Consider the following 20,038-nt stretch of genomic DNA (forward strand, 5'->3'; position numbering starts at 1 on the left):
AAAATAATATATTCTTCCAATTGCAGCTCAGATCAGTAAATTGTTTTGAAAGGACCAAAATCTCTAGTTTAACTACCTTTAATGCCCTCCCTTTTAAAGTGATTTTTTATTATTTCAATTGATATCATCTCATTAACATTAATATTTTGATACCTGAAGACAACTGCAATTTCTTTACGGCAAAATGCAAAATATTAAGTGGCTTATCTCTACAAATACCAACTAAGGACTTAAAAGTGATAGTAACAGAATGGACAAAAGTGATAGTAACAGAATGGACAAACTGAAAGCATGTGACCTCTGAAAAACCATAAAAATCCTCTTCCTCCATCTAAATGTCATTTTAAATATTATGACAAAAGAAATTTTATTGCCAAAAAGGTCAAAAAAGTAGTAATAGTATATACATGAATTTTTATATAATTATACATAAAAAATACATACAATATTAAAATTTTCAATATTTATTTTTTTCCAACTCAGAGAGAAGGCTTGGAATGTATTTTTAAATTATGTTAAATTTAATATAACATTCCATCAAATATCAAGCTATAGGACAGATCATTCTGGTAAAAAAAAAAGACAAAACAATTGTACTACCTTTACTTAAGGATTAGTTTAAAATTAAAACTATTATTAGAATCTTTCAAACTCTTATTATTCATTTTTATTGCATTAATAGAAGGTTATGAATAGTAAACTAATAGTGAAACTAAAAATTTCTATCTTGAATGAATATTTCCTGTATATGTCCTGTAGCTATTCTTAAAGATACAAAATAGCATGTGCATGGTGATTATAAACATGTAAAAATGTATGCGAGTGTATGGACAAAAATTCAAATTATTTTGTAAAAGCGTATGTAGAAGACAATAATGTTAACTGTGTTGTCTTTTGGATTACCATTATAATCTTCTTTCTTTTTCTCTTTCTTTCAATTTTCATTTATTTCTAACCATTTGTGTGCTGACAAATATTTCAATGTTATTTTAAATGTACAAGATGAAAATTTACTATTAATTCCAAATGTCATCAATAATGTCAGTACATAAAAGATATATTTCTAATTATTTGTAGTAAGAATACTACCTGCTTTCAATTGTTGCTTAGATATACAAGGCTGCTGACATACATCTGTGTTCATAGATAAGTTTAATAACTCTGCACTCAATTCTTCTTTACTGAGTGACTTCACACCACTTATTAGGCCTTTGTTTCTTAAATTTTTATCATCCCTAAGGTTGGGGTGAGGAGGAAAAAATATTTTATTTTTTATAAGATAAATCACATGACAACTCAAAACACATGGGATCTAATCAGAGGTGGGTGATTCTCAACATTTATATTAACAAAGGATAACAGTTTTTTTTTAAACAGGGAAGACAAAGGAATTAATACACAGTAGAGTCACAGCATATGAGCTTTTGAAAATAATAAGTATTATATATTGAGTGTTTTCCTGGTACCAGGCACTGTTCTAAGCACTTACATATATATATAATCCATTCAATTCTCACAGTAAACCTTGTAGTTAGGAGTAGTACTATTTTTATCACCTTTTCACAAATGAAAAACTGAGGTGTAAAGAGGTTAAGTAATTTGCCCAAAACTGTACCTGGTAAGGGGGAGCTGGATTTGAACACAGGAATATGATCATCCGAAGAGAAATAAACAGAAAGCCATAGTAAGAGAAATAATTTCCACGTGGTAGGAAATTACAAATTTACTCACAGCACAAGACAAATGGTTAGAATTTGCTATTTGCTGAAAGAAGAAAGTATGATTAGAGCATAGTACATGGGACCAGTTTATGTGGCTATAGAGAAAGCGAAGTGCATTAATAAATGGAAAGACTTTTTTTTTAAAGATTTTATTTATTTATTTGAGAGAGAGAGAATGAGAGATAGAGAGCACGAGAGGGAAGAGGGTCAGAGGGAGAAGCAGACTCCCTGCCCCGATGTGGGACTCGATCCCGGGACTCCAGGATCATGACCTGAGCCAAAGGCAGTCGCTTAACCAACTGAGCCACCCAGGTACCCAACGGAAAGACATTTAAGGGCTGCAGTGAGTAAGTGACATGATCACATCTGTGTTTATCAGACTGCTGTTCTCGAATCCAACAGGCTTCCAGCTTTTGTTAATGGTAGAGTAGCCTGGTCAGACTAATCTTCCCACAGATGAGGATTAGAAAATTTGGACAAAAAAAGAAAAAAAAAGCTATCTGAAGGCACTAGGGAGCAATAAAATGAAGGTAGGAGCTGGAGGGAAGTCCACCCTTGACACAGAGGTACTGCTCTGGTAAGAGTTACAAGAGTCTATCTGCTTGCCCAAGGGCATTCTCTAATTCATCAATGGCTACAACAGAAAGCACAGCCAGGGTAACTTGGAATGTAAGAAGACAATGTTCAGAGCTGGCCAGAGCAGACAAAAAGTTAACGGGGGAACTGAAGAAGGGAGGAAACCACAGAACAGGTGAACCCTAAAATCTGCATATAAGTTCTGCCCAGAAAAAAAACAACATGCTACCAAGAGACAAAGCAATCAACAGAACCGGACTTCGATAGGACACAGATGTTGAAGCTATCTGATAGGGAATTTTAAATAATTTTTATTAATTTATTAAAGGCTCTAATAGAAAAGGTGAATAGCATGCAAAATCAGATAGGCAATTTCAGCACAGATGAAAAGCATGAAAATTAAATGTAACTGCTAGCAACAACAAAAAAAAGCCACAGTTATAGAAATGAAGAATGTCTTCAACAGGCTCCTCAGCAGACTTGACATAGGCAAGGAAAGAAATTATAAAATTGAAGACAGATCAAAAGAAATTACCCAAACTGAAATAAAAAGAGAATAGTTTTTTTAGAAAATCCAGCAGCTGTGGGACATCAAACAGTCCAACATACATGCCTGTATTAGTTATCTATTGCTGTATAACAAATTATCCCAAAACTTAGCACCTTAAAACAAACACTTATTATCTCACACAGCTTCTAAGAGTCAGAAATCTGGGAGCAGCTTGACTGGTTGGTTCTGGTTCAGGGTCTCTCACAAAGTTGGAACATGCTGTTGCCTAGGGTTGTAGCCATCTCAAGGTCTAATTGGCTCATTTATGTGGCTGTTGGCAGGCCTTAGCCCATCACTGGCTTTTGGCTGGAGGCTTCACTTTCTCACCATGCGGGTCTATTCCATAGGGCTGTTCACAGCATGGCAGCTTGCTTCCACAAAACAAGTGATATTAGAGAGGAGAAAGCAAGAGAGTGCCCAAGAAGGAAGTTTCAGTCTTCAATATTCTAATTTTTTATAACCTAATCTGATAGTGATAGTATGTCACTGGTACAACCAACCCTGGTATAATGCAGGAGGGGACTACACAAGGGCATTAATACTAGGAGGCAGGAATCATTGGGGTCATCTTGGAAACTGGCTACTCTAGTATAATTGTAATATGAGAAGGAGAGAAGAGGGAATGGGCAGAAGAAATATTTGAAGAAATGGTGGCTGAGAATTATCTAAAACTGAAGACAGGAAACCAGAGATCTGAGAAGCCCAGAGAACATCAAGCAGAATAAATCCTTCTTCTCTACCCATCCCCCTACCCCCGCACCACACACACACAAACACCTGGACATACCTGCTAAAAACTGCTAAAATAAACTGCTAAAAAAGCAAAAGACAAAGAAAAACCCTTGAAAGCAGAAAGTAAAAAAAAAAAAAAAAAAAAAGACACATTACATATAGAGGAACAAAGATAACTTTTACATCAGACTTCTCATCAGAAACCATACAAACTAGAAAAAAATGGAGTGATCTCTTTAAAATACTGAAAGGAAAAAAAAACCCAGAACTGTATATCCAGCAAAAATTTCTTTCAAAAATAAATTAAGAAATAAAGACATTATCAGACAAACAACACCAAAAATTTCACTGCCAATAGACACATGTCAAATAAATTTGTTTAGGCAGAAGGAATATAACACCAGGCAGAAACTTGAATCTATAAAAATAATTAAGAGTGCACAAAATGGAAATAAAATATTCACTTAAAATATTCACTTATTTTTAATTGCTTTAAATGTCAAATGATGGAAGCAAATATAGTAAAACACGTGCTTATCATCATTTTTGTAAAGGTAACATATATGACAATGAGAGCACTAAGGATGGGAGAAAGAAACTGTTATAAGATCCTTACACCTAACATGAAGCAATATAATTGTAGCTGAATAGTTAGGAGTTTATTAATTCTTCTTCACTTTGACTATCGTTGAAATTCTCCACAATGAAACTTTTTTTAATTAAAAATAAAAAATTACCATTATTACTTATTGAAGAATAAATGGAGGAGAGCAAGTGTGGAAGTAGAGAGACTAAATTAGTCTTAGAGTCGAAAAGGAAGTGGAAAAACAGCATGGCGGACCAAGGATGGTGGCAGGGGAGATAAAGAAAAGAGCGCACAGGACCTGTTAACTGACCAGATGTAGATTATGAGGGAGGAGCGGTTATCAAAAATGACTCCTAGGTTTCTGGCTCTAGCAAATGGGTAGAAAGTGGCACTTTTTATTCAGATGGAGAACAGTGCAGAAAGAAAAATCAAGAGTTCATTTTTGAAGATGGTATGTCCCAGATGTCTATGACGTATCCAAGTAGAAAAAGCAAACAAATAGATGAATATACTAGTCTAGAATTCAGAAGAGAGATAGAGATATGAACTAAGGGTTGCTGGCCCACACTCAGGATTGTAAATTTAAGTAATGCACTTAGAATTAGGTACAGCACATAGTGTTGGAGAAGGGTTCTCCTAGCCCTGTCATTATCACTATTATCATCATCATCCATTTAACAGCATCTTCATAATAAGTAGGTGGGACTTATGCAGTAGACACGATTCCAGCCTTTTAAAGGAAAAAATAAAAATAAAAAACAGACTCCTCTAGAACATAATGCTAGAATTAAAAGTAAAGTCCGACTACAAATTTTCATTTCACTAAAAATGTTACATCCGTTAATCCCAAAACAGTGACTGCAGAAATAATGGAGAATTGATAAAGTCTCACCAATTTAATTTTCATTCTAAGTTGAACTAAAAAAGCAACCATTACATAGCAATTATCTCTCAAATTTAGCTTATATCAAATTCAAAATGATAACATATTAATTATGCTGTATCAGCCTTCAACAAACTCCAAGATGATATGTTATGCCCTAGATCAAAAAATAATTTTAAATAACCTAGAGACAGAAATCTTTAATATTTCCTTTAATCCCCAATAGAACACCATACCATCACCTTTGAAGACAGCTAAAATGAGAATTTTTTTAATATTTTTTAAGTTTTATTTTAATTCCACTCTAGTTAATATACAGCATTATATTAGTTCCAGGTGTATAACACAGTGATTCAGTGCTTCCATATATTTAAAATGATAACTGACCAAACCGCCTTACAAGAAAAACCTTAGGGCTATTCATTTCTTTAATCGCTGTATTTCATACAGAATTTGGCATGATTGTGAAACTGTAAAAAAACTCCACTTTTCAGTGAATAAAACTCAGATTAAAACAGTTTACAATTGCTCTTCTTGGTTCCTTCAGAGCCTTTTCTCATACACGGCGGGTTCAATTTTGCTTAACGTTATGTTAGTTTTACCTTAGAACTAAGTTATGAAAATACTAGTTGGGAATGGAGGGGAAGGAGGAGAAAGGGAAGAGGGCGAGAGGGCTCCTACTGAGATCATTTTATGTCCCGGGCACTACGCTAAGTGCTGTATGTGTACATTATCTAAGTGCTCGCAATAACTCCAGGAGGCAGGTATTAGTATCCCCCTATATTTTACATGTGAGGAAACTAAGGTAAGCAACTTTCCCAGGTCACAAGGCTGGTAAATGGGAGACCCATGACTCCAGCCCTCACTCTATGAACAGGCACCACAGGCGTACCACCAACACAAACTGCCTCTTCCCCACAAATTAATTAATTAACCTTCTTGCCTCTTGACCAAAAATTTGTCAGACTTTTATTTCTGAACTATTTTGTGGACAGATTAAATTGGCTATTCTCAGCTTTTATAAAAGGTTTCTGAATGTCATATAAATAAAACTGAAGACTTCATAAGTTTCAGATCTCATTCTTCTATAGTTTACACATTATAAGAATGTGACACAAAATTGAATATGCTTACTGGCAGTTTTCGAAAATCATGTGCGCTTTTGATCCTTAGTCTGGTGGGTATAATATGACTTCTAAAAATTCTCTGGTATAGTTGCTATTTAGAAAAAAAAAAAAAAAGAGTAAAATGACTATGGAACTCACGTGCACAGAATAACAACAGAACAAGGGAATAATTCCTGGTACTGAAGACAGCATTTTAATACTCGATCATCATTGTTCTCGTCACTCAGTCCATCTGCAAATTTAGCAAAAGCGGTAATTAATAAGCATACTAAAAATCTGGACAGTATTTACAAGTCAAAAAAATCTAAAAGAAAGAACACTTCTTAAATCAAGAGAAAAATAAGACACAGCAAAACAATGCCTTAAAAATTCAGGATCTAGAGTTCATGCAGAATTCCAAAGAAGGTAGAATTCAGGTAGAATTACCAAAGTAGTTAGTTTACCACTAAAATGAAATAGGATATGACTATTAATAAACACAAAAGAAAGTGATCAGTAAGTTAAATGCCATACTAGAAACCTAAAGCTATGAATTCTAGTCTCAATTCAGTCACTTAGAGATTATAAATTATAGGATTATATCATGCTTAAAATGACCTCCACCTAAAAGAGGTCTATAAAATAATGAATAACTCTTCTACCAGCAACAGAACCATTTTCATGTGTCTGCTTTTCCCTAATTTCTAAACAATTAACATTTAGAGATGCATAGGAAAAGGCAATATGGGCCCTAGGTAGGAAACACAAAAGTTTCTACCAAGTGTTAACAAATGGCTGACAGAGCGTCCTCTGGCATTCTGCAAGCCTTAAAGCATGATGTAAAAGTCTGGATTTTGTGAAAATGATGTAATGTGTAGAAACAAGACCAAAGACAGTGTTTTTCCTAAGTCCTTACACTGCCTGCCTCAAAACTCCCTCGGGTACTTAATAATGAGATTGCAGGGCCACACCCCAGACCCATTTCTGGATAAGAATCTTTGGAGTCTGCACCCAAACACGAATTTAAACTCCTTGGTGAGTCTCTTACACACTAAAATTCAAGATATACTAGACAAGGAGCCTCAACTCTGTTCCCAGACTATAACTCAACTTTCAGCCTATATTAATTAGTCCTCTAAACATTCAAATTAGAAAACTCATTCATTCAAGGAATAAATTTTTATATAGGGCTGAATTTGTACCCAAGCCCCTGTGCTAAGTAACTAGATATACAAGGACAAACTCTTGAGGAGCTCACAATCTCCAGTGAAGTCTAGACAGAACTGAATTGATCTCAGAGCATAAGCCCAAAGATATGATTCAGTTCTTTATCAGACAACCAGTAAACCAAGCAGACATATACTACAGTAGCCGATTTTCCTTCTTTTAGTCCACAGAGTAAATACCACACCATAAGGCAAAATGGGCAGCAAAAAATTATTAGCTTTAAACAACTCAGCAGATGAAGTTAAAGGTTACAGTATACTGCTCTAAAGTTATCAAAGTTCAAGATTATCTGTTCTGTCACTTTTTCTAGAATACACGGGGCTTGAAAACACACCTAAAACTGCAAGAATATTCATGAAATATTTATTCAACAAATATTTCTGAGCACCTGCTCAGGTACTGTTCAAAAGCGAACAAAACAAAGACTCTGGAAACAGATTAATCTGGGTTTGAATCCCTGCTTTCCTACTAGACATGTAATCTTGGGCAAACTGCTTAACCAGGAAAATGAAATAAGAAAATTTATAGGAAACAGTTGGCTCAATAAGAGGTAATAGCAAGTACTTTTTAAGTAATATATATTTATTAATTAAAACTCAGCTTAAATGGCACAACAGCATGATCTCTACTCACAACACCAAAAACCCCACAAAATTCTGTATAAATTATAGTTAATATGATATTTAATATTTAAGAATTTAAGCTTCTCAACAGCTTCTCACTGATGAGGCTCCAGAACAGTGTCTGGTATAGGTATGTGGCAAATACATGAATCAACAAAAATACAGTAAAATATAAAAATGGTGTGTGGGGGGGTGGCAGATAACTTTATTTTGCCCTTATTATAAAAATAATTTAGAAAATCTGGAAAATACAGAAAACATAAAGAAAATTAAAATAACTCATAATTCCATCAGCTAAATATACCCAACATTCACCATCTGTAAGTATATAATGCATAATCTAACAAATTTGGGATGATTTTTTTTATTCTTTTAAATCCTATTTTGTCATTAACATTTTTTGAAATACAGTAGTATTCTCTCACATAGCTATAGTATTGTATGCAACTTCTCCAACTGTTAGACACTCAGGTTGTTTCAAATTTTTTGCTGTATTAATAATACTGTTATGAACCTTATTTATATAAATCACTGTCAGCATCGCTGCTTATGTCTTAGAAAACATTTCTAGAAAGAAAATTGTATCTTTAGGCTTCTTGAAACACACTGATAAATTGCTCTCCTGAAAAGTTACTAATTCATATTCTCAAAGCACTGGTATGATGCAAAAGAATAACTTTCTAAACTTAGAAGCAATAAAAAGAAGAAAGGAAAAGTGAAAGATCTAAACTAAAAATATCTATACATCAGAAATTAACATTAAAAATGGCAAACAGGAGGATATATGCAGTGAACAAGGGGCTGCTTAGTTGTACTTCTTTTGTGAATTACCTATTAATAATCTTTGTCCATTTAGGGAAAAGGGATTTTTTGTTTTTCTAGTCAATCTGTATAAGCTTTTCATATAACAAGGACACAAGAGAATTATTGCCTATTCTAGGCCATAAACCATCAAGTACTTTAATTTAACTCAACCAATCTTCACAATCATTTTTTGAGCTGGAGGTTATTTTCCCCCATTTCATTGACTTAGTTTCCTCATCTTTAACTTTCCCCAGGTCAGGTTATAAACCCAGATCAATCAGATTTCAAATCTTATTCTCCTCTCACCATATTAAATACTACGTCAAATAAATATAATTTTGAAAAGAGTTAAGGACAAGGCTAAAATTATAGTCAACGAAGGCAATTTAACATGAACTATCTACATTTCTTTTTTTAATGGAAAAAATGCCTGTTTAAAAAATACATTGTTACAATACTCAATGATTATGTAAAAGGAAAATAATACACACAAAATTAGCAATTATTAAGAGCTAGTTGCAAATGTGCTTGACATCTGTAAAGTGTAATAAAAGTCCATTTTGTTTTTGCCTTTTTCCAAACAGGAACTTTAATTTTACTCAGTAATCTTGAATTTTCTCACAAGAATATTAGTTTATCATTAGAATATAAAATGTAATTTTATGATAAAAATTTCTAATGGATATCATAAAATCATTATCAACAGAATAAACCTATTAAATACATTGTACTTTATATAAAGAATGTTTTTAATGATCAATGACGTAAACAGTGATACAGAGAAACACATAAAGGACTTACCTGACATAGACAATTACAAATAATCTATTATTATATCTACGACCTTATAACTAAAAGCAATTTCAGCAATTTAATAAAAACTACAATCAAATACCATTCAAACATTAAAGTAAAATATGGATTTCGAGGAAGACACCCAGAAATTGAAACAACACAGACATCTGAGACCACTACTATGATTTATCCTCTTCAATCATCAAAAAAAGCAGGGACTGAGGAAGTCAAAGCATAAAAAAAGCATATGAACATGGAAAAGTCAAAGGAAATATACCAAGCATCTATAAATAATAAATGTGGCCAAAATATCTATTCTAAAATGAGCTCTAAAATAATTTTCAAAGCAAATCTGTTGAAGAAATAGACATGCTATTTAGGACAAGTTCTTAACCTCTCTGTCTCAATTTCCTCATTTATAAAATGGGGCTAATAACTTCCACAAGTACTGTATGGTTTGAATGAGATACTAGCTGGCAAAGCACTTGGAAAAGGGTCTGGAGAATAATGACTATATAAGTGTTATCCATTATTATTATCCTTCTCCATACTATTAAGTAGTAAAATATAGTTTATATCAACAAACTAAAAAAGGTAGAAGAGTAAAAAAAAATTCTCCTCTCCTTTTAAGGTTTGGGATTTTACTGACATGATGGTTTAGATCAGGGGTTAATTTTGTTAATTGTGTAGCTGTTAAAAAAAAAAAAAAAGTATCACATACTTTTTAGTTAGCAACATATACCAAAGTATTTATGAGTAAAAATGATATGATACAGTATCTGGGACTTGCTTCAAACTACTGCAGGAGTTCCAAGAGTAGAAAGAGGAGAAGAGGAAATGAGAGAATAAACAAGAATGGCAAAATGTTGATAATTACTGAAAAAGAGTGAGAGGTACACAAGGAGTCGTACGTTATTCGACCTCTGCATTTGAAATTTTTCATAATGAGTAGTTAAAAAAAAAAAGGACCACCTAAGATGTTCAATATAAATGTTCAAACATTTTAGTATTTTCTTAACTTTAATATTTGTGGTTCTCCTTTAAAAGCTTTTAAACATACCACACAAAGCTGCTCAAAATGCATAAGGATTGTATATAAAACATACTAAGAGCTAATAAATATTTGTAAAGGGAATGAATGAATGAATTATGGAGGTCCTTTTTCTTCAAAGATTTAAGACTAAACAACTGTGCCAAAAGCCTTCTCAGGGTTAATACCATTAGATTCATCACAAGATGAATTCTTTCATATCTTACTGTATGTGAGTAGAGTAGACAACATAAATCCATGATATTTAAGTTAGTGTAAATGTACGTATATAAATGACTGAGTTGGAAGAAAACAAGGTTTTAAAGAATGAAATAAATCCTCTAAATATATGTACAAACTCTGCAGAGGCAACAGTGTTGCTTTACACATGGATTTTTTTTTTCCACAAGGTGATACATATATATAACATAAAGAGCATACTTAGGTTCTAAAACTAAAGTGATTTAAAAATGACTGAAAAGAAACTAATATGAAAAAAAATAAATCAAGAGAAACTCTACAGACCTTTATTATACAAACACCTCCTTATTACAGATTCTGACAAACCAGAGGAAAACAATGCCTCTCTCTGCATTATACAAACTGCACAGTGACAGATTCTAATCAGTGACAGATTAAAACCTCAATTACTTACTGGCTTCATCACTCAACAATGGTATTAAAAAAAAAAAAAAGAATCCAAAATACTATAATATAGAAAACTATGCATACAGAACTATACAGTCACTATCTGTGAAATAAAGACATAACCTAAGAAGGTCTAGAAGCAGAAAAATAAAAATCCAATAACACCTAAACCAAGCCCAATAGAATACCCCTAATCATCACTATGTCTGGCCATTTCACATTCCAATGATTATAAATTTTTTTAAAGTTTTGCACCATTTCCCCCCAATAATGAGTCAGCACCCAAACAAATCTGAATCAGGAAACACCCTGAAAGAACAATACTTACAGAGTTTTTGAGATGCAAGCTGTAGTGACTGACCCCATAGCTTTCTGTCGTGATTTTTGAGACTGTCATTGATGAAATGAACTGCAGGCACAGCTTTGTGCTGAGCATGTTTTAGCAGTTTTCCTGCCTTCATACGATCTAGCTCTTGTATAACCACCCAGGGAATTATTAACACAAGTCTGTCAAAGCCTGAAAAATAAAAAAGAGTTCTTAGAAGTCAACAAATATTTATTGAGCTCCTAAATTGAACTGTTGTAGGAGCACTGGAAGTTTTTAAGTAAGAAATTCACAGTCTAAATGAAGAGATAATACATAAAAAATGGTAACTAAAAATAGATGTAAGTATGGGGCGCCTGGGTGGCATGGTGGGTTAAGCGTCTCTTGGTTTCGGCGCAGGTCCTGATCTCAGGGTCAGGAATCCAGCCCCATGTCCAGCTCCGAGGGCGGAGACAGTTTAGGACTCTCTCCCTCTGCCCCAGCCCCCCGTGCACACTTGCGCTCTCTCTCTCTCTCTCAAATAATTAAATCTTTAAAAGAAAAACAAAAACATATAAGTATCAAATGAATGTTACAAAAATAGATACTATAGGAGCTCAAAGAAGAGTAACTTTGGATTGTTAAGTTAACCTATGAAGGTGCTTATTTTTTTTTTTTACTTATGCTGATTATTAATATATATATATTTTAAGATATATACTTTATAACATATCTAAATGGAAATGTATCTGTGGGGGAAAAAACCACCCCATATCATCGTTAATATAAAAAAACTTAAGAAAATCAGAATCATGCTTTATAAATACCTGGAATTTCTGTTGTCTTCAAAATTCTAACAAAATTGAGGTGATTCATCAGAATATTTGTGTCAATAACAATCAGAAGCTTTTTACCTGAAGCTGTATTTGCTAGAGAAAAAGAGCAAAGTTAGGATTTCATGACACTTGATAACAGACTTGTATAATAACTAAAGTTTTGATATCATAGAACTTTGATAGTATTCTTAAAAGAAGGCAGTCCTTTAGACAACCAAAACAAAACTGTGTTTACTCTAATCCTTTAAAGAACAGTAATCAATGTTTAACTATCTACGAGTAAAACATCCTGAATTGTTTGAGTGGATTTTAAATCATAAACTAATTTGCCCCACTAGTAACTACGTTTGCCAAACCTTGTTCTGCATCACTAGTAGTGGTACACTTAGGATTTATAAGCTAATTTTAATACACTGTGAGTGAAATATAATTGAAAAAATAAATATGTGTAAATGAAAAAAACAGGTAAGATCAGATTATTTCATAGGGCCATTGTGAGGATAAGATAAGTTAATGCACAGGAAAACACTTAGTAAACTGAAAAGTGCAATATGAATGTTAATGTAGCATTACATTTTTATAAATACAATTCAAAACTGTATGCTAACAGACTTTGGGTAATATCTATCACCTTCTCCAAGTAGGAAGAATGATCAAAACTTTACTACATAAATAAGAAATCCATGAATATAATACCTTTGAGCAATTGGCATTATTTCTTTAAGTTTTTATTTAAATTCCAGTTAACATACAGTATGATATCAGTTTCAGATGTAGAATTTAGTGATTCATCACTTACATACAATACCTAGTGCTCCTCACTATAAGGGCCCTCCTTAACCCATCATCCATTTAACCCATCCCTCTGCCCACCTTCCCTCCAGTAAGTCTCAATTTGTTCTCTATTTCTGATCAGGGCTTTACATAGTTGAAATTGTCAAAAATTATGATTAAGGGCAAGAATAAAAGACAGCTCTGACAGTTGACAGCAGAATAAAAGATAACCCTGATTACTGACCCTTGGCAAAAAAAGAGAAAGAGAAAATATGTCTAACTGCCTAATACTGTGAGACATATAAAACAAACAGTAAGACAAATATTAGACCTGACTCTTGTCACTAGAAGACATATACCATACCTTATTGTTTCAAATGAGCACATTTTAACATTTTTCATCTAAATATTATAAAAATTGAATGTTGGCTCATTAACTCCTGAGAAAGCATAGCAGATCAGAAACATCATCATCTACAGATAGGGTATACCAGCAGAGGAATGTACATCATCTTCCACCAAGTCAATCTCCATGCTCATTAACTCTCCGGAAGATAAAACCACAGGTAAATCCACACTTTTTCCCACACGTGCAGCATGGAGCTCTTCCACTATCTGCATCTAAATTATAAAAGACCCACAGTAAAATATTTTGGATTATCTACTTGCAGATTAGTAAGATTAGAAAGCAATTAATTCTAATAAATTCACTTGAGATGGTTTGTGGGGAAAAAAGTCACAAAAATATGGAGGCAGAATGGTGAAAGAATACAGATTTATAAACATACACAGGTTTTTTTGTTTTGTTTTAAAGATTTTATTTGACAGAGAGAGATGCAGTGAGAGAGGGAACACAAGCAGGGGCTGTGGGAGAGGAAGAAGCAGGCTTCCTGCAGAGCAGGCAGCCTGATGTGGGGCTTGATCCCAGGACTCTGGGATCATGACCTGAGCTAAAGGCAGATGCTTAACGACTGAGCCACCCAGGTGCCCCCATACACAGGGTTTTAAAAGTAGCTCTTCTCTTACTACCTCTGTAACCTTAGGCAAGGAAATTATTTAACTACCTTGGGTCTCCATCTGTTCATCCACAAAATAGGAATGTTAAATAACTATTGCCTGTTAGTATTTTTGTGAGGATTAAATGAAATAATATGAAGTTCCCTGCACAGAGCCTAGTACATAGTAGACCTTCAAAATAAGTTCATTCACATCCCATTTTCACTTCAATGTACTTTGGGAGCCAACTTTTTATCTGGATGATGAACCTCTTCTTGAGATTTCTAAGATTGTTTATGAGCCATCAAAAACTGAAATCTAGATTTTAAGACCCTTCTCACATCAGGGAAGTAGTTCCTTGATATATTTTGATGTGAAGAATTGTATATCTAATCTAGATTTGGAGCAGGGATGAGAAATCTTTCTTCTATCAAGGAGCACTGACCCACAGAACAGAAAAATACAACTATCACAAATAAAAAGTAATCAATATGGTTTTAAAGTCTTCTTTAAATAAAAAACTACAAAGTGTTTCATGAATCTAATTTTAATTTAGGACCAAGAAACATAAAAGTCTATGCAATAATTCCAAGCGGGTCAATCAGGAGATTCTAGCTGGGAAATGAAGCAACACATTAAAAAAAAAAAAAAAATGCATGCACTCTCATTTTCACTGAATAACATTTTCATCTTATTGCTGATTAGAAAAATGAGGTCAACAGATTATTATCATACTGAATTTTAGTAAGCCTAGGCGTAAGCATGCAGAAGTTATGATAACATTATATCAGAATTCATGTAACTTGTAGGTTATAGGCTCCACGCTCTTTATTCAAAACAGTTTAGAGCTTACTAGAAACAAAGACAAAAAGGTGATTAAATGTAAATATCTTCCAAGTAATTTTCCATAACTCTGTAAAACTTACATATTGATTTAAGTAGAGATATCACTGCTACTTTCATATTACCAAGGTTTATATAGTCATTATTTATTATTTATACAGGAACTGTTTGACTTAATTTCACTGAAATATTCAAAGTAAGTAAGTATATCAGTAACCTCTTGATCTGTATCTTGAATAGATGCAAGTGATGCTGAAGAACATGGAGCTTCAAAACTCTGAAATGAAAAGTAATTTTATTAGTTAAGAATGAAGCATATACTCCATTGTACAGATGAACCACATAGTCTTTATCCATTCATCTGCTGAAGGGCATCTTGGCTCCTTCCACAGTTTGGCTATTGTGGACATTGCTGCTATGAACATTGGGGTGCATGTGCCCCTTCTTTTCTCTACATCTGTATCTTTGGGATAAATACCTAGTAGTGCAATTGCTGGGTTGTAGGGTAGCTCTATTTTTAACGTCTTGAGGACCCTCCATACTGTTTTCCAGAGTGGCTGTACTCAGCCATCAGAAAGGATGAATACCCACCATTTGCATCAACATGGATGGAAACAGAGGGGATTATGCTAAGTGAAATTAAGTCAAGCAGATAAAGACAATTATCATATGGTTTCACTTATATGTGGAACATAAGGAATAGCACAGAGGACAACAGGGGAAGGGAGGGAGAACTGAATGGGAAGAAATCAGAGAGGGGTAGGGTGCCTGGGTGGCTCAGTTGGTTGAGCGACTGCCTTCAGCTCAGGTCATGATCCTGGAGTCCCGGGATCGAGTCCCACATCGGGCTCCCTGCTCAGCAGGGAGTCTGCTTCTCCCTCTGACCCTCTTCCCTCTCGTGCTCTCTATCTCTCATTCTCTCTCTCTCAAATAAATAAAATCTTTAAAAAAAATAAAAAAGAAATCAGAGAGGGAGACAAACCATGAGAGGCTCTGGACTTCAGGGACCAAACTGAGGGTTACAAAAGGGAGGGGGGTGGAGGGATGGGGTAACTGGGTGATGGGTATTAAGGAGGGCACATGTGGTGATGAGCACTGGGTGTTATACACAACTAAATGAATCATTGAATACATCAAAAACTAATGATGTACCATATGTTGGCTAATTGAACATAAAAAAAAAAACAGTATAAAACAAACAAAAAAACCTTGGGGGTTAAAAAAGAATGAAGCATATACCTAGAGCAGGGTTTTCAATATTGGCACTACTGACATTTGGCATTGGATAATTCTCTGTTTTAGAGGATACGATGTGCATTATGCTGTTTAAACAGTATCCCTTGCCTCTACCCACTAAATACCAGTAACACGACTCCTTCCCAATCTTGACAATCAAAAATGTCTCCATCAAGTCAACAGCCAAATGCTCCCTCTCGGGTAAATTGCCCCTAGAAGAGAAACTGCCCCTAGAATAGAAAAGCCTCATTCTATTAAGTCAATGAAACAAGGTGGAAAGTCTTTAAAGTTTACTCATTCATATATACATTCCTGAAAATATTCATGTTCTAAGAATAGAACTACATGCCACCCTGAGAAACAGAAAGAACCATGGCCAAGATAAAGAAGCTGACCTTCGATGGGAAATTTTCACCCAGAAGTAGCTGACCCATTTCTAAAAGTGACATGACAAAAAAAAAGGGAACCTGAAGATTAGGAGATGGCTGCAGGGAAAAAGCCGAAAACTGCAAGCGTTGTATTCTACAAGGGTAGAGGGCCAGAGGTTTGTGTTTTAATTTTCTCTTTTAGCAGAGGCTGAAAATCTACTAATTCCAAGTTTTCACTGGCACTTTTGCTAAGAAGATGGGACTTACCTGACCCTCTGTACAGGTAATAGGGAACTCAGCAAAAGCCACTACTAAACCATATCATCTTCTAAGAATTCTCCAACATAACACCAAACTCACACATATTTTACAGGCAGCTATACATGGTATAAATTACATACACTCTTTAAAAAAGTGTATCATACGAACGTTGCTTTCCTGGGAATTCGGCTGCCATCCTAACTTCCCAACATCAGTCCTCGCATGGTATATATAACACCATATACATCACACACAAAAGTTCCTAATAGCTTTACTGTCCCCATGACCCTGGATTTTACAATCCCTTCTCCCTCTGACTTTAAATCTCACCAGATCCCTAAGGTCCTCTCCGGCTAAGAAGTGCCAAACAAGCTAGAGCTTATTATCAGAATTTCCTACAGTACTCCTGATATTTGAAGTCTTGTTGTTTGTTTACTTAGGTCATTACTACCCTTCACTGTCTTTGACCACAGGCCACTTCCAGGGACTTCAGTAAATTTTCTATCACTCCTCCAAACCAGGAAAGTTCTTGTCAGTTGCTCCTGAAGACCTCTCCCTATTAAAAAAGAAAGTCTCAGTGGGCATTTATTTAACTGTTTGCCGCCTCCTACCATGCTTTAGTAAATAAATGAATTGGGATACAGCCCTCCCTGGGGATGGCAAATGGGAGTATCAATAATGAGAGTGACAATGGTTTTATCTACTGGAGTGATTCTGACCTGAAAACCAGATTACGCTGCTTCCCTGATTATGTTTCAGTGGCTTTCCATACCCTCTGCAGGATACAAGATAAAACAAAACAAAACCTTTCCCATGGGATACAAAGTAATCCATTGTCTGAACCCTGGCTTCCTCTTCCACTTCCTCTCCTATACACAGATTTTCTACACATCTCAACTCTAGTCATACGGAACAACTTAAGTGCCCATGTACACTCTTGTCATGCAACCTCACGACTGTACCATTAGGATGCTGGCCCTTTATCCTGGTAGGACTCTTATTCCTTGCTCTACACACCCTTCACTACCAAGCGCAAGAATCTCCACCTTGGTGAGCCTGTCCTGAACTCACTCCCAAATTTATACTAACACCAGCCCAATTCTTAGTGCTCTTTTATTTCACTGAATTGCAACTGTATTTGTCTACTAATCTGCCTCCCTGGGCACTTCCTAAGGGTAAAGATCATCTTATTCATCTCTAAATCCCTAGAACCTAGAAATGTACCTAATACATAACAAGTAGCTTTAATGTTTGATGAACTGTTGAATTGCTACCTCATAGGTCTGTAAGGATTTAGTGGGATGCTCTTTATAAAAGTGTCCTATAAACCATAAACCTTAGAACATTAGTTTGCAACGGTGAAGGGAGGGTGCAAAGGGGTCTCTACAGAGGACTATAAAACTTAAGAAACAAAAGAAGCTATTTTCTCTTAGGAAAGCATAACAGGATTACCAAATCCAGAAAATAACTATTATTTCCTTATAAAGTACACTCATCATTTTAGAAAGATAATTATCTATTGAGGAACTCGTGGGGAAAACAACAAATGTAATATTAAGAAGATTAGCTACTGTCAATAATATGCTAAAGAGAATATATTCAAGATAAGAACAATATTTATTTGCTGTTCCTGTGTCTAAATGACTTTAAGTCCGATAAGACTGGTATCAAAGGAACAGTCGATAAAGAGTTTTAATTCCAGTAACTGGAAAGTAATCATGCAAAAATTGCTTCTCCTACAACTTAATATTCATGCTATGTACCTCTTTTGATTTATGTGGTAATTCTATTTAGAGACTAAAAGAAAACTGTAAGGTAGGGGCACCTGGGTGGCTCAGTCAGTTAGGCGTCTGCCTTCCGTTTGGGTCATGATCTGGGGGTCCTGGGATCGAGCCCCGCATCAGGCTCCCTGCAGTGGGGAGTCTGCTTCTCCCTCTGCCTGCTGCTTCCCCTGCTTGTGCTCCCTCTGTCAAATAAATAAATAAAATCTTAAAAAAAAAAAAAGGAAAGAAACTGTATGGTATACTGCAGGGGACTGCTCATGCTGTTCTTTAGATACATAGTACAGGGTAACGAACATCAAGCAATGACACAAAGATGTTCAATGAACACACTCCCAACTTCAAATTCTATTCTCACATTTTACACTAGAGAACTGCTTATAACTCAAAAAAACTGGAGCTTTCCTTTAAGAAAGCAATAAAAAGAACAAACTCAATTGTTTCCTTCTCTGGACTCCTTCAAGTTCACTGAATAAGAAGTACTCTCTCCAGCTCTTCCAGCCTCCCTAGTTACAATCCCTCTGTTTTTCCTAAGAGTATCTTACACTGCAATCTATAGTCTTCATTCCTAAAAGGAGGTGGGCTCAACCAGCCTTGTTTTGTTTTAAGATTTTGTTTATCTTAGAGACAGAGCACGAGCAGCAGGGGAGCAGTGGAGGGGGAGAGACAGACTCCACACTGAGCGCAGAGTCCAATGCAGGGCTCAATCCCACGACCCTGAGATCATAACCTAAGCCGAAATCAAAAGTCGGCCACTTAACCTACTGAGCCACCCAGGCGCCCCTCAACCAGCCCTGTTTAAGAGCAGGCTCTAAATTTCAGTCTGTCAAAAGTTCTGAAGTTCCAAAGGTTCGAAAGTTCTCTTAAAGGTAAATAATGTTATTTGCCACACAAACAAGGCTTTAGAGATGAGGTTCTCAAATTAGTCCACATGCTGATTTACTACATAACTTAAAAGCAAAATAGATGTGACAAGTTTTCCAACCTGGATCTCTGTATATGCAGTTCCCTTTGCCAGAAGCATCCTTGCTTCTCCCATCCCACCCCACCTGGCCTTCATCTGATTAACTCCTTTCCATTCTTTAGCTCTCAGGTTTACTGTTACCCCCTCCAGTAAACCTTTCTTAAGGATTCCTTCTACAGTGTACCAAAGCCGTTACTCCCGGCTCTGTATTCCCATGTTAAGTGATAGGTACTTATCAGACTTAAGGTGATCGACTGCTTGTGTGTCTCCTCACATGAAGAAGTCCCTGGAAGCAGAGACTATGAATACAGTACCTGGCATACTGTAGCACTCCAAAAATAATTGTCAAAGGAATAGCTATTCAGAATATTGACCCCTGGATGTTCTATAGTAC

The 20,038-nt window shown here is 35.1% G+C and overlaps 1 protein-coding gene across 2 annotated transcripts in view; it reads right to left on the bottom strand.

Moving 5' to 3' along the window:
* SWT1 (SWT1 RNA endoribonuclease homolog) overlaps positions 1-20,038 on the bottom strand; it is a 105,143-nt gene that overhangs the window by 68,745 nt on the left and 16,360 nt on the right. For both annotated transcript variants that reach the window (XM_025877795.2, XM_025877796.2), the window contains exons 6-11: positions 15,252-15,311; positions 13,687-13,816; positions 12,413-12,514; positions 11,610-11,798; positions 6,314-6,407; positions 1,090-1,235 (exon numbers count right to left, since the gene is read on the bottom strand). In XM_025877795.2, coding sequence (XP_025733580.1) covers positions 1,090-1,235; positions 6,314-6,407; positions 11,610-11,798; positions 12,413-12,514; positions 13,687-13,816; positions 15,252-15,311 — 721 coding nt within the window. The remainder of the gene's footprint in view (positions 1-1,089; positions 1,236-6,313; positions 6,408-11,609; positions 11,799-12,412; positions 12,515-13,686; positions 13,817-15,251; positions 15,312-20,038) is intronic.

Source organism: Callorhinus ursinus, unplaced genomic scaffold, assembly GCF_003265705.2.
Source record: "Callorhinus ursinus isolate GAN/ISIS: 27379988/994484 unplaced genomic scaffold, GSC_fseal_2.0 scaffold13, whole genome shotgun sequence".
Lineage (NCBI taxonomy): Eukaryota > Metazoa > Chordata > Mammalia > Carnivora > Otariidae > Callorhinus > Callorhinus ursinus.